The 13,641-nt window shown below is 29.0% G+C and overlaps 1 protein-coding gene across 2 annotated transcripts in view; it reads left to right on the top strand.

Annotated features, from left to right (window-relative positions):
* LOC126739335 (peptide transporter family 1-like) overlaps positions 1-13,641 on the top strand; it is a 34,017-nt gene that overhangs the window by 7,638 nt on the left and 12,738 nt on the right. Inside the window, exon 2 of one of the 2 annotated variants that reach the window (XM_050444974.1) lies at positions 5,834-5,916. In XM_050444974.1, the coding sequence (XP_050300931.1) occupies positions 5,834-5,916 (83 nt within the window). Of the gene's footprint in view, positions 1-5,833; positions 5,917-9,148; positions 9,461-13,641 lie in introns of those variants that run through there. The other variant, XM_050444975.1, reaches the window with a different exon arrangement.

The raw sequence follows: 13,641 nt of genomic DNA, 5'->3' as shown, positions 1-13,641 counted from the left end.
TCTATTTAAGTCCGTACCATAGAATATTTTTAGCACCGCAAGTGCTTTTTACGCATTATCATGTTTATGCAATAAATTTAAAATTAAGTAAAGCTTTTAATAATATTAGATTGTCAAATTTTTTTTCTCATATTTGTTTTTAAATCCTCTAAACGAAACCATATTTTAAATTAAATCCGCGGTATCTGATACGCGTTGATATTCTGCGTCTAAAGCAGTGTTTTCAATGCACGATAATAAATTTAAATTAATTGATGTCTTTGAGGAAATAATTCTGGATTATGACAAATTATTAAAAAACCAAATTTTAGAATATTTTTCGAAATTTAGTTAGATAGTAAATTAGTTAAGTGGTGAATTTTATTAGCAAATAATACAGTTAACTTCAGAGTTAAGTCAGACGCTTATTAACGCCATCCTGAAAAACAACTTTAAGTACCTCTGTATGCATAATGATCGATTCCCTAACTTGTATACTACTATGCCTTACTTAGTTCGGTAGAATAAAAATAAACAATACCATTCGATTATAAATAAAAGACAACCAAGTCAAAAATGTATATTTTAAATTGTTGTAGTTGTTCTGTGAGTTGTTTTCTTGTGAATATGTAATCATTCGACTGTCAAAGGACAAATGATTATATTGTATCGATATGCGGTTTTAAGACACGCTATTTCATGGTAAGTTTTTAAAGTATAGTTCACTCATCATAATATAGTAGACATAAAAATAATTACTGACAAGTCTTTTTTCGCAATGTTAGTTCCATAAAGCTTGATATAGTTGGAACATAGTAACAAAACGTCACTGAGTGAAGAGTACGAACTAGTTGCCTAATCTAGGAAAACAAAATTAGTCACAGAAAGATTTTGATTTTATTTTGAATAATGAGAAGTCACAATACCAAAAATATAACTGTCTAGAAATCATTAATTATTTAACAGAGGTTTTACATAATTTAATTGAAATATTAAAAGGTATTATAATCATGAATTTTTCGATGGTGTTTTGAAATAACTAAAGTTAATTAGTTACCTATTTTGTTGGGTATTACATCACTTCATAAATTAGGAATTCGTCACAATAATATAAATTTTGCTTAAACAAATTTACATATATATTATATATTTACAGTGTGTAAAAGTGAGTGAATGAGTTATTGAGAACATTTTTAAAGAAGAAAAAAATAAATAAAATATACATTATTGGTCATAATGGTTGGAACTTTTAAGAATTTGAAATATTTCTGATTGGTTTTTGTTAATTGTAAAATCTGATTAACTAAACTATTGCGCACTGTAGATCAGAGCTAATTGAGGAGTTCGCGTGCATAATTGGATATATCCACTTCCAGAAAATTTTCAGGAAACACGAAAAAGACCCTGTGTGTTTATATTTAAAAATAGTAATATTTTAAGAAAATAGCTTTAATTAAGCGGAGTTGGCTAATTTATTAACATAAAAAGAAACAAAAAAAATTAACAATTCGTCATTATTAGCAATAAAAGGTTCTATATATCCGTTCTTGCACACAAATGAGACATAGTAAGCAAAAATATATATTTTCTTCTCTTTTAACAAACTGGATCAAGTACTATTTAACAAAAGTAATAATAGGAAAATTAAATATGTATTGCATTTTCTTCGTGCAGGCAATCGCATGGCTCATTTTCTTCTTGGGTTTCAAAATTTACCTAAGTATCCACATTGGCTCCGGTATTGTTACTCCGTAATAAATAAGAGAAAAATATTTAACAAACCCTTAACCATTTTTTTATTAGACTTTAAGATATAAAAAGTGGTTGCGCTTCTTCTTTTATTTCTCTATTTTGTCTGCGTCGTTTACGTGGCATAACAGATATATAATTACATAAAAACATATCCTGCGGACTTTTTCTTCATTATTATAGAACTGTTTTCGGTGTTCTAATATATCCTCCAGACTCACTTTACTGCATTCGTATGTCTTACCATCATGACAACAAGGACGTGTAAAACCTTCCAATTTGGGATCATAATTTAAATACCTAAATTACATAATAAAAATTCTAGTTAATTAGTATGCTTTTAAGAAGCATCTAGCCTTACTTTTGCTTTTTTACGCACTTCTCTTTTGCTTTCGCGACATTTTCCTTTTTTTCTACTTCCATCACTTCCTTCTTTTACACTTATTTTCTCATTCATGATACACAAAATTCAACTTAAAACACTAAAAGAACACTTTTATTTGACTGGTCTTACAGGAGTTAAAAGAGCGTGGAATCACAACTCACGTTCAAACAACAACTACTAGAATAGATAATGAAAAGTGCAATAGATACGCACAACTTGTTTATTTGAATATATCCGCTTTTGTTATCAAAATTTGGATATATCCGGTTTTGCTTCTAAACAAATATATGAACCTATAGAAATGATAACAAAAAACCAAAAACCGTCAAAAAACGCTTTTCGGTGAAAAGTGAATATATCCGGTTTTGCACGCACTAATTCACTCTAATTAACTCCTCAATTAATGGTAATATATGCATAAATTAACTAGCAGCTAAGCTTTAGAATCAATAATTGTAAGCATTTTTGACCATTTCCGGAGTCACGATTTTGGCGATACAGAAATTCACATAAATTCTTAATCAGATTTAAATCCGGACTTTGGGCTGGCCACTTTAATAATGTAATTTTTCCTTGCTCCAACCATGCCTTTACCAACTTTGGAGTGGGCTTAGGATCGTTGTTCTGTTGAAACACAAAATTAACTAGAATTGATTGAAATGTCTAGGGCTTCATTACATCTCGCAGAATATCTCGATACGTAAACCGCTTCATGTTTCCTACCACCTGATGAAGAGGGCTCCGTACCATACCAAGAAAACCCCACATTATCACGTTACCACCTTCCTGCTTAATTGTTGGTCGAATATACTATTACTTTTTAGTCAATCTTTGGCTTTTTGGTCACTCAACATGTACTATTCCATCAATAGAAAATAGATTATATTTTGATTCGTCGGTGAACACTACCTTCTTCCAATCCTGCACTGTCCGGTTAAGGGGACCAGTTAAGGCGTTGCTTTACGTTCTTCTTTCGCAGTAAAGGTTTCTTTGCAGGTCTGTAGTCCTTAAGGCCGCTAGAACATAGTCTTCTTCATACTATCCTTGCCGAGATATTGGAAAACTCAGTTTCATTTAGTGTTTGCAAAATTTTGGAAAGAAATGGGTCATTATGAGCAATATTTAAAATTCGCTTATCCACCCTTATCTACCTTTAGGCCTTCCAGAGCTTTTTCCTGGAATCATATGACCAAATATTGTGTATCTTTTAATGATTCGAGTTCTTTGGAACTTCCAATCTTGCAGGAATATCACACTGCTTAATACCATGTTTGTAAAGGTCTATAATTCTTTGGCAAATATCGGTAGAATATGATTTTCCGTTTGCCATCTCTTAACACAAATATATTGCTGATCGTTATAAATTTAACTGACCTGAACACTGGCTATTTAAAAACTGTTTAAAAAATATATATTTATAAGTTAAATAGACAATTCCAATCATTTTGACCAGAACATAAATTGAAAATATTTTTTTTTCGTAACAAAATATATAGTAATGCAAAATACATTTAAAATACTAGTAATATCTACAAAACTGAAAAGTTCCAACCATTATGGCCAATACAAGCGTATATGTCGCCTCTACATAAAATCTCGCGAGCCGCAACTGAAGACACTAACAGAAATGTGAGAAAGGAAAATTGGAGAAGTTATGCGTTTTCAACACGCATAGAACACATGCAGACTTCAATTAATATTACGTTTATAGCTTTCTCTATGAAATAGTAATGTGACCTAGTAAATATTAGTAATAATCATTATCATCAGAGTAACTTTTTTCTAATAGAACATTCCAATGTGAAGTAGGTAAACTTTTGCGTAATCACATAAAACCAGTTTTATTAAAGTGTGTCATTAAAAGAAAACAAACGGATTCTATTTTTCATCGATTAAATGGTATCAGTCACCTCCCGGGCAAGAAAACAATAAGCAAAATTTGCAAATTAAAATGTTACTAGGCCAATGGCCAATTAAAAAATTTACTAAAAAAAATCAATAAAATATTTATTTATCAATGTCGTCGGGTATTAATTGATTGCAGAAATAATTGTCATTGACCGAGATTTTCGTCAAGGGAAACGGTTTGCGTCGGTTTCATTAAATTTTTGGCATCAAATCCATTAATGTTATGATTATAAAATGATCACGGATGCCAATAAACAAACGTTTAAGCATATAGACTGGATTTTTTTTAAATGCGCATTCTACCAAAAAAATCACTTATGAAGATAACATATCTTTTAAGTGTCTAAAGTACATACATTTTCCGAGAAAACTGCGAAAACTTAGACATATTAGTAAATTGTACACAGTTAGGTTCTTCCCCTGGTTTACATTTAAAAACATTTTGCAATCAAGCACCTTTATTAAATTTATCATTGTATTTAAATTATTTGCTATTTGCGTTTCAGAAAAAATCGAATATACACTTTAATTTCTCAATTTAGAATCTGACCATTTAGAGAGGAAGTTCTAAGTAAGAAAATGTAAATCAATAGTTAAAACGTAATGTATGCTCATAAAATTGCCTTTTTGGTATATTAAATTATCTCAATAAATCCATACCTTAAAAAACACGTTAATGAAATCTTATAAAAAAAATTTTCTGGCGTTATTTAAATACACTCATCTAAGATTTTTCTCTTCAATCCAATGTTTTACTCGGTCCATCATCAACTTTATCAAAGTCAAACAGAGGTAAATCAAAGTCAATCATTATCTTAATTAAGTTTATGTCCACTTTCTATCATTTTTCTTTTTTTATTAGTATCTCTCATAAATAAGGAATGATGGTACATAAAAGAATGAAAGAAATAATTTTTAGGCTGAATTTAAAACTTTTATGTATGTTATCCTTAACATATGAACAGGCTTAAATGTATAGATTATGCGGTTTGTATGTTGGGAATGAAGCCATTACTTATATGGTAATAAAATGACGAATTCATGGACTCTTATAAAACTTACAACAAATAAAAACCTAATATCAATAATGTCAATGTTAAACTCAATTTTTGAACATGAGCATTACATATGTTAAATACTTTTCAAGAGACATTATTGGAAAAACGTCAACGATGTCAATGTCAAATACCAAATAATTTTATTAATTCATGTCAATCGTATGTAATGTCATGTTCATCTTAACTAAAGGCGACATAACATAAAAAGACTCGCTATTAGATGTATACAGTATCATATATAAGTCCATCTTAAGTAGAGGCAAAAAATGGTAAATGTCAACACTGTCAATGTCAAAGTAATTTCAATAAAGGACGATATGAGTAAACATCAATAGTACTATAACTAAAGTTAATTTGTCAAGAATAAATGATAATAACAACAACTTCGAACTTTTATTATAACTCTATGATGGAACTTAACTATTACTAAATGCCACCACAACGCTATTAATGCAAAATTCTGTTGGCTTCTTTTCTTCGTATAATTTGTAATTTGGCTCCTTGAATGAACAGCATCTTGTAATTTTGTTGTAATATCCATACTTGGACCCGAGAAGGGTTATTATTTGAAAATAGGGAAAATATTTTTTTCATTGTAAATTGTATATTAAAAGTGTTTTACTATAGCATGTTTAAGACAGACTTATTGCGTATTTTCTTTCTTATTATTTAATTTTATTTTACAAATCAGTTTTCTATAGTTATTAATATTTTTTTTTATAATTAGAGTTTTTATTATCTTCATTTATTTCAGAACTTAAAAAACAAAATCAAGACCTTGTTTCACATCAAGACAGTGAGGAGACGGCAACTATTGATGAAGAATCTACATTAAAGGTAAGAAAAATTTTTTAGAATTAAAAAAGTTAACTTTTAATTAAGACTTAACTTAGGAATAACATTTCAGAATTTATTTATTTTATTCTTAATTAGCATTGACGCTATCTTAATTATTCTTACTTAGCATCTTAGATTACCTCAAGACTGAAGTTTTCTGGTATATTAAAACGTAAAAAACAGTCAGTTATTTTATTTTAATTGTAGTCAACCTACAAACTCCACTTTTGATACACTGAGTTAACTTTGTTTTTATTGTTTAAGCATTTTTCGCAGGCATTCTTGCATTCGTTTCTAGATCAGATTTACATTAGTTTATTTTAGATTCCATCATCAACTCAGTATTATAAATTAATAAAGAATAATAATTTATGTAAGGAACTTATACAAAAATAAACCCTTATGTAATATACGAAGAACAATGTTTTTTTAAAACTAAAATATTTTTAATGCTAATAAAAATAAATGTTAATTGACACATTGTACAATGTGCTATGGACCCTAATTTCCTTCAAAATACTTAACCTACCAAAAAATAGTTCACACAAGTTGTTCATGACCATGAATTAGATTTTACCAGATTTTAGATGATTTCATTTGACTAGATTTTAATTAAGGTCAATTTTAAAGATAAAATAATATCATGTTTTTTTAATGGAAAAACCTATTTTTGACAATGGATTCAGAAAGAGAAGAAAGCTTAAGGTTCAATTTTTTTTTTAAATTTTTGTGACGACCTTCACAAGGTCAAATAAAAAAATGGTCAGATGCCAATAATTCATTTTTAAACAGATTCTAAGCTAAGCAAGTGCTGCGCTCTTGTTTTTTACATTGAGATCATCATTATTAATTGGATATTACATCTATAAGATCCAAGTTTGGCCAATAAGAGTTTATAAGTGACAGCGTATCAAATACCTATGACTGGTGAAAAAGAATAAATGCTTTGTTTAGTTTAGGATCCGTAACAGAAATAAAGTTTTCAACAATTACCATGTATACACGAAACCACTAATACGCATTAGCGGATGCGAATTAAGATAAAACGCATGTGTAGACACACATAAACCGTTATTCGCATTATCTTAAAACGTTTTAAATATGTGGATGATCTCGCCGTAATGCGCATTAAGGTTTCGTGTATACGGTTGTAGTATTTTAGAGACCTTCATATTCTAGATAGGTAGCACAGATGTGTACCTGTAATGTAATATTAATATTAATTTTGGGATATTAAAACTCTCATGCGATGTAGTTTTATTGCAACATATACCCGCGACCGCTGAATTTCCGCAACTACTAAAATATTTTATCGGTACTATAGTAATTAAACACATTATATACACTATTATATATGATATATCGCTTACAATTCAAATAATTTAGAGTTTAAACAAATTGGAAGCTTATAATATCCAATACCTCAAATGTTTTAAAATAAAATATAAAATACCTACCTTTATAACCTAACCTCAACTTTCCTAGCTAATACCGCATATTTGGGGGATATTACAACACAAAGAGTCCAAAAATAGAGACACAAACAGAAAACGTGCAAGAAAGAGTAAAGCATTATGAAAACAGACCCAACTCGCCTGATAGATCAGGAACCGAAGATAATAAAGCATAAAATCTGGCTGCCGATCTACAAGTAAATTGCACTTAAATGTCAAACTGAGGTTCATAAACATCTGAGCAATATTATATTGAAGGTAAATAATTATTTTGGGATTGGTTGAATGTGCCATACTGACCTATAAGTACCATTTAGGTAACATTTTTTTTTTTTTTTTATCAATGCTTTATTGTCAAGAAATTGTTACAATTTGTAGACAAAGCTGTAAAACAAAAAAGACACAAAAATGCAAACAAAACACAATTAAAAAAAAGAAAAACAAAACAAAATTTAAAAAAAAAAATATAAATAAATAAATAGAATAGATTATCTACAATATATACAGATTAATACAATTTAGAAATTGTAAGTAGTCAAAAATATTATTATAAAATATACAATTTAATGTATACAATGTCAAAAAAAAAAGATCATTAAAAAATCTCTCTACGTTAAAAAAAATGTAAAAAAGTAAAAAATTATAAAAAATCCTAAAATAGCTACAAAAAGCAGTATACATTTTAATATTAATTTGTAATATGATTAGTATATTCCCTGTATGTTTATTACAAGTCACAAACGAATATGTCAAGAATAACAAAAACAGTATTGCAAGACATTACGTTATGTATCGTGCTAGCTGGGATCCTGACATACATTTCCCTGCGCTTACATGTATCTTATCTTATCCTGATATATACTATTACCACACCAGGCATAGTAGGAACATTATCAGACTTTCGCTGGCTATCTAGAACCAGTCGAGACTCCAATTGTGTCCAGTTCTTTAATGTTATTTCACTCCATAGAAGAAAAAAAATGCTTAAATTTTTGTGGAAAAATCAAAGCCTCCCACAAATGTTACTAAAAACTTCGAATCGAATACTACTGGATACAGTATTTACAAGTACTTACATTTCACTTTTAAGCAAGCCGAAACTGAACAAAATGGGATAAGTCTCTTAAAACTTATACCCATTTAAATAATTGCACGTTCACTACGTTCCCCTACTTTATGAACTTCGGTACGAAAATGAGACTTTGCGTAAAATGAAAATATTGCAAGGTTTCTAATGTTAAAAAAAGGTATCTTAAGCTGACATTTACCAAAGAAAATTAATATTGAATTAGTGACCTTTTAATTACGACGCCTAGTGGCCAAATTTCGAACTTAATAATAATTTCCAGCATTTTCTCTTAACCACTTTTATGACTTTTATGACGGAAAAAATTCCAATGATGTCAGATTGACACTGCCCTAGATACAGCCGCTGGCCACGCTTAGTGAAACACCCTGTATCTAGCCACTAGGCTTACATTTTGACCTGTGCGAATACATACTGTGTAACGTTATTATATTTGATTTAACCGCGTGTTAATTAGTACAAAAAAAAGAAGCATATACATAAAGAAGATACTTCAAAAAGGTGTTGTCGTGAGTACAAAATGAACATGCCTAAAAAATCACTTTTACATTATCGCATGTCTCTTCATATTTTCCGAAAGCATCAACCAAAACTAAAATAATTAAATGAGAATTTACCTTCACTGACTGGTAAAAGCAATAATAATTATAATATTGTTATAAGCCGCCAGTAGCGGATTTTCAAAGGCCAGTCAGTCAATCACCAGTCGCACAACGTACAATATCTTTCCCTACGTATTCGGGCGTCCTTGTTTAACAAATAAGTAGAAAATCGCCTTGATGATAATGTGTTTATTATCATCATGATAATGCGGAAGAGAAAAAGTAACGACTTCTTAAACAGTAACAATTTCTTTTAACTTATTTATTTGTTTACTTAGTGTGATTTTATTTAATGTTCGAGAATTTATAGTGTGATTCGTCTGTGATATTTTTTTGTTTTAAAGGTTTTAAATTTTTTTGAATTTCGCGCCAAGATGATCGATAAGGAAAAACAGTTGAAGGTATTTTATTTTTACTCTCACAGTCACTGATTAAAAATAATAATCGCTTAAAAATATTCACTGATGAACTATAATTATTACTATTAAGATTTTTTTTAAATTAAAAATTACATGATTCATTGGAGGCATTATACCAAAAAATGACGTGAAAAATTCCGTGTTTGCTGGCGTTTTACATTTAATTTTTATTTATACATTTTCCATGTAAACCATAAGCAATAGCCATATAAGGTACCCACTTTAGCAAAACGTTGATTTTAACAATCAAATATTCTAGTAATTATGCAATGACATGTAAATTTACTGAATTTGAATTTGAATGTAAAAAGTTCATAGTGACAAGAAAATAAAAATGGTGACAATGACATTTATAATAATTCATCTTATCAGGCACAGGCTACTTAACAAATATTTTAACTTAAAGTAGGAATTTCCAAGAATTTTTTTATATAATTTTAATATATAGTAACTAGTCTCCGTCCGATTTTACCAATTTTAACTTACTTTCTACCCTTGACTTGTATCATGTAGGGTTGTTCTCTGCTTTTTTTTTCATCCTTTTTATTAGTGAATACACAATCTGATGATGCCTAGTATGGGCGAAACACATGTAATCCTTTGACTTAAATTTAATGAGACTAATATTTAAAAGTAGCAAAATAAATTTTTATCTTGAGCGCATTGAAAACTTTAAATGTAAATATCTCGAAAAGGGTTAACCGTAGCCAGATTTTTGAAGTATAACTTTTTTCAAGCAAATCTGTTTGCACAAAAAAGGTAAATTTTAAGATTTGGCATATAAAAAGATCATATCCCAATTTTGTTAAAAAAGAAAAATAAATATTAAATTTATGGCTAAAATTCAAACAAATTACACTAAGTTTATCACCCTGTATATTGGATGGCGTTTCGAATATTTATTTGTTCATCCTCAGTATCCTAAAATGTAATAAATTCACGTAGCGTAAACGAGGAATAAGAAGCAATTTCTTTAATTTCTGTAATTATTTTGAATGTATAAATACATTCTTCGCTCTAAGTTTGCTTTTAACATTTTTTTTTTTTAAATTGTTTAACCATCTGTTTACTACTTTTCGTTTCTAAATTACACTTAGATCTGTTATCGCTATTAATGCTTATAATAGTATTTTTAATTTCCTTAAAAATTAAATTTTATTTTTGCTTTTGTACATATAAAATATTTTTTGTAGCAAAAAAATTATAGGTCTAATTTTTTGTAGTTTTACATTTTTTGACAAAATTACAATATTATGTCATTTTAGCTTTTTTTTAATTTTTTATTTTTTAATTAGAGGTACCTCTTTAATTAGCACTTTTTTAACAGAAAACTTATGAAAACACAAACACTAAAAAAATCTATTTTTATGATGAAATCCTCTGTAATTTTCAATTTATTACTTTAACAATTCTTTTTTAAATTTTACGTATTACTGTTTAATTATTGTAATTATAATAGGTTGAAAATAAAAGTCAGAACCCGGATTCATACCCACAACATAATATGAATTATTTATTACGTTTCATCTATTTTTGACATTGAAAAACGTGATTTGAACATTAAAGTACCGCACTAATAATTATATAACCAGACGTAATGCAAAAAAACAATAAGTTTTTTTGACAAATAATACATATATTTATTTTCTAAATTATTTGTTTGAAAGTCGTTAAAAGGTAAATAGATAAATAGGAACAAATTATAGGTATATATTTTGAACACTTATATACGTATGTACACATGAACAGGTTGGCCCACCAAAAAGGTCGCGCTTCTATTTGTGGCGCTCCTGGTATATTTTCGGAAAAAACGCTCGGACACAATTTTTATTTCTAGGAAGACATATTTTCAACTATAGCCAGATACTACAGGCTAATCCAAAAAATAAAATATTGTGTTACACTATATGTTTAAAAAAAAATGTTTTTAGTAACTTTCGAAATGTTTACAAAAGTTGTAAACATTATTATACAAAATGTAGGCTTCAACCGTGACCTATTTGATTTTAGGATAAAATTCTCGAAGTGCGATATTAAGGGATTAAATCTTAAAAATAATATATATAATATTAATCAATATAGTTCCTAGAGTAACAAAACTTAACTTTAAAATTAAACAACTTTCCAAATATTAAAAAAAGGAAAATCAACCTGAAGTTTACACGTACGTAAGTTAAAATAAAAATTAATTTGATGCATATAGATAGGTCAATGTGATAATAAGTGCTGAAAGTGGTGACCATTTACCACTATGCAATATTAAAGATTTTATTCGAATCTATTCCTCATAAACTCAGAAAATTTAGAAAGCTAAATATTAATTAGGACTAAAAAAATCCAAAAATAAACTGATGTATAGAAGGAGTAAATACAAAGCTTTCTTGGACACCATCAACCTGATCGCTATGTACTAAATCATTATAGTTGTTTCGGATTCAGCTAGGAATTTCCAAAAATTTTGCCTATTTAGAGACCTTGAAGGAATAAGTTTTTTAAAAATATTTTGTACTTTATACTGGAGATACTCATACTAAAAGAATAGACTCTAAGAACTATATTGTAAAAAATTTAACTGTTTGTAGTTTTTGGTGAATTCTTATATTTAAAGAGGTTCGATCGTTTCTGAAAACAAGTCTCTACTAAATTATTATTTATCGGATCATCTGTCTTCTTTGCAATTCTGTTTTGGTTTTACCAGGAGTGAAATTGTTCTAGTCGCAACACTAGATCCAATTACATCTAAAAAATCCTCAATATCATGAACATTTTCTTTTTTTTCTATATTTTTATCTATGCCATCGGCACTAATGCGCGTGTGTCCAGTTGTAAAATACCGGACGGTTATCTGATAAGTGTCATTATTCACTTCTATTACTAACGCAGTATGTAAAATTCAGTTTTTGTTTTGACTTCTGCAGTTGAAATCTGAAAATCTGTTTTGGGGTTGCTGTTAATTGATTGCAGTGAGAAAAAAATTATTCAGAGCATGTCAAAATAACATCTTTATTACCATTTTAAAACACAATAACTTAATATCCAATTGTAAAAAACAGAAACTCCACTACAGTTATTGTGTTTTACAGTTGGATACAGTTACTGTGTTTCCCTGCCATAATAAAATAAAATCTACAATACTACTACTTACAAAAAACTCTGAATTTTATCAAAAATGTCAGTTAGTTTGTTTTGCATGGGGCAACTGAAACGTGTCTTGAGTTACTTGTCTACATTCTACATTACATCTTGAATGGACTCTCGCATCAAACCTTATTTCTCAAATGCTTCCAAACGAAGCAATCTGAACGACGTAAGTCTTGGCTTGGTCCGCCGATCCACTGTCTCGACAAATGGGTATTGGAAATGAATGCCATTCTCATTATAATTATAACGTCATTTACCATTCTTTTGATAATTCGTGGCTGTATTATATTTTCTAATATGTCTAACTATCCACTATTCACTCCAATATCGACAGTTGTGTCTTCTTGCAGTACCATGTAAGTAAAAAGGTGGGGACATTTTTTTACATAGTTTTCAAAACTCCAACCGTCTATCAAGTTTTATTTTGTACGGCTGAAATTTATTGCCTTTGAAAATTCTGTATACTGTGGAGCACGTAAATGAAGTGTGAAATGAACTGAACCTGAAGAAATTTGTAGTCCATAAGTGATTGGGTATTGTCAGGTCCTACGCACCCCAAAGCTGCTATTTCTCGGAATATTAGATCCAGCTTCTTCAATTTTTTTTCCAACTTAGCCTTATACCTATATACATATATTGTATAAGAGCCATCTCTTATAACCTGTTTTCCATTCTTTTCTATCCTGCCAATGTTCCTCTTCTAATCCTCTCCTCTCCACATTTTTGAGCCATCGATCATCTTCCATGCGTATCCTCCCATATCTCTGAGCCGTATAATAGTATACGTTGTACAATAGTTTCATATATTCTTTTTTTTGTTTGTTTTTCGATATTATTTGACCACAGGAGAGCGTTTAGTTTATTTATTGCTTATTTTCCATGATTTATGCAATGGATTATTTAATTTTTGCTCGATCCTTCTTCTGTTATTTTTACTCCTAAATAGGAATAGTCTTGACAAGATTGAATCATTATTCGCGATTTGACAGATACTTAGTTTTAGAGAAGTTTATCTTTACGCC

The sequence above is a fragment of the Anthonomus grandis genome, chromosome 8 (assembly GCF_022605725.1).
Source record: "Anthonomus grandis grandis chromosome 8, icAntGran1.3, whole genome shotgun sequence".
In the NCBI taxonomy this organism is placed as follows: domain Eukaryota; kingdom Metazoa; phylum Arthropoda; class Insecta; order Coleoptera; family Curculionidae; genus Anthonomus; species Anthonomus grandis.
This window is presented reverse-complemented; position numbering and strand designations above follow the sequence as displayed.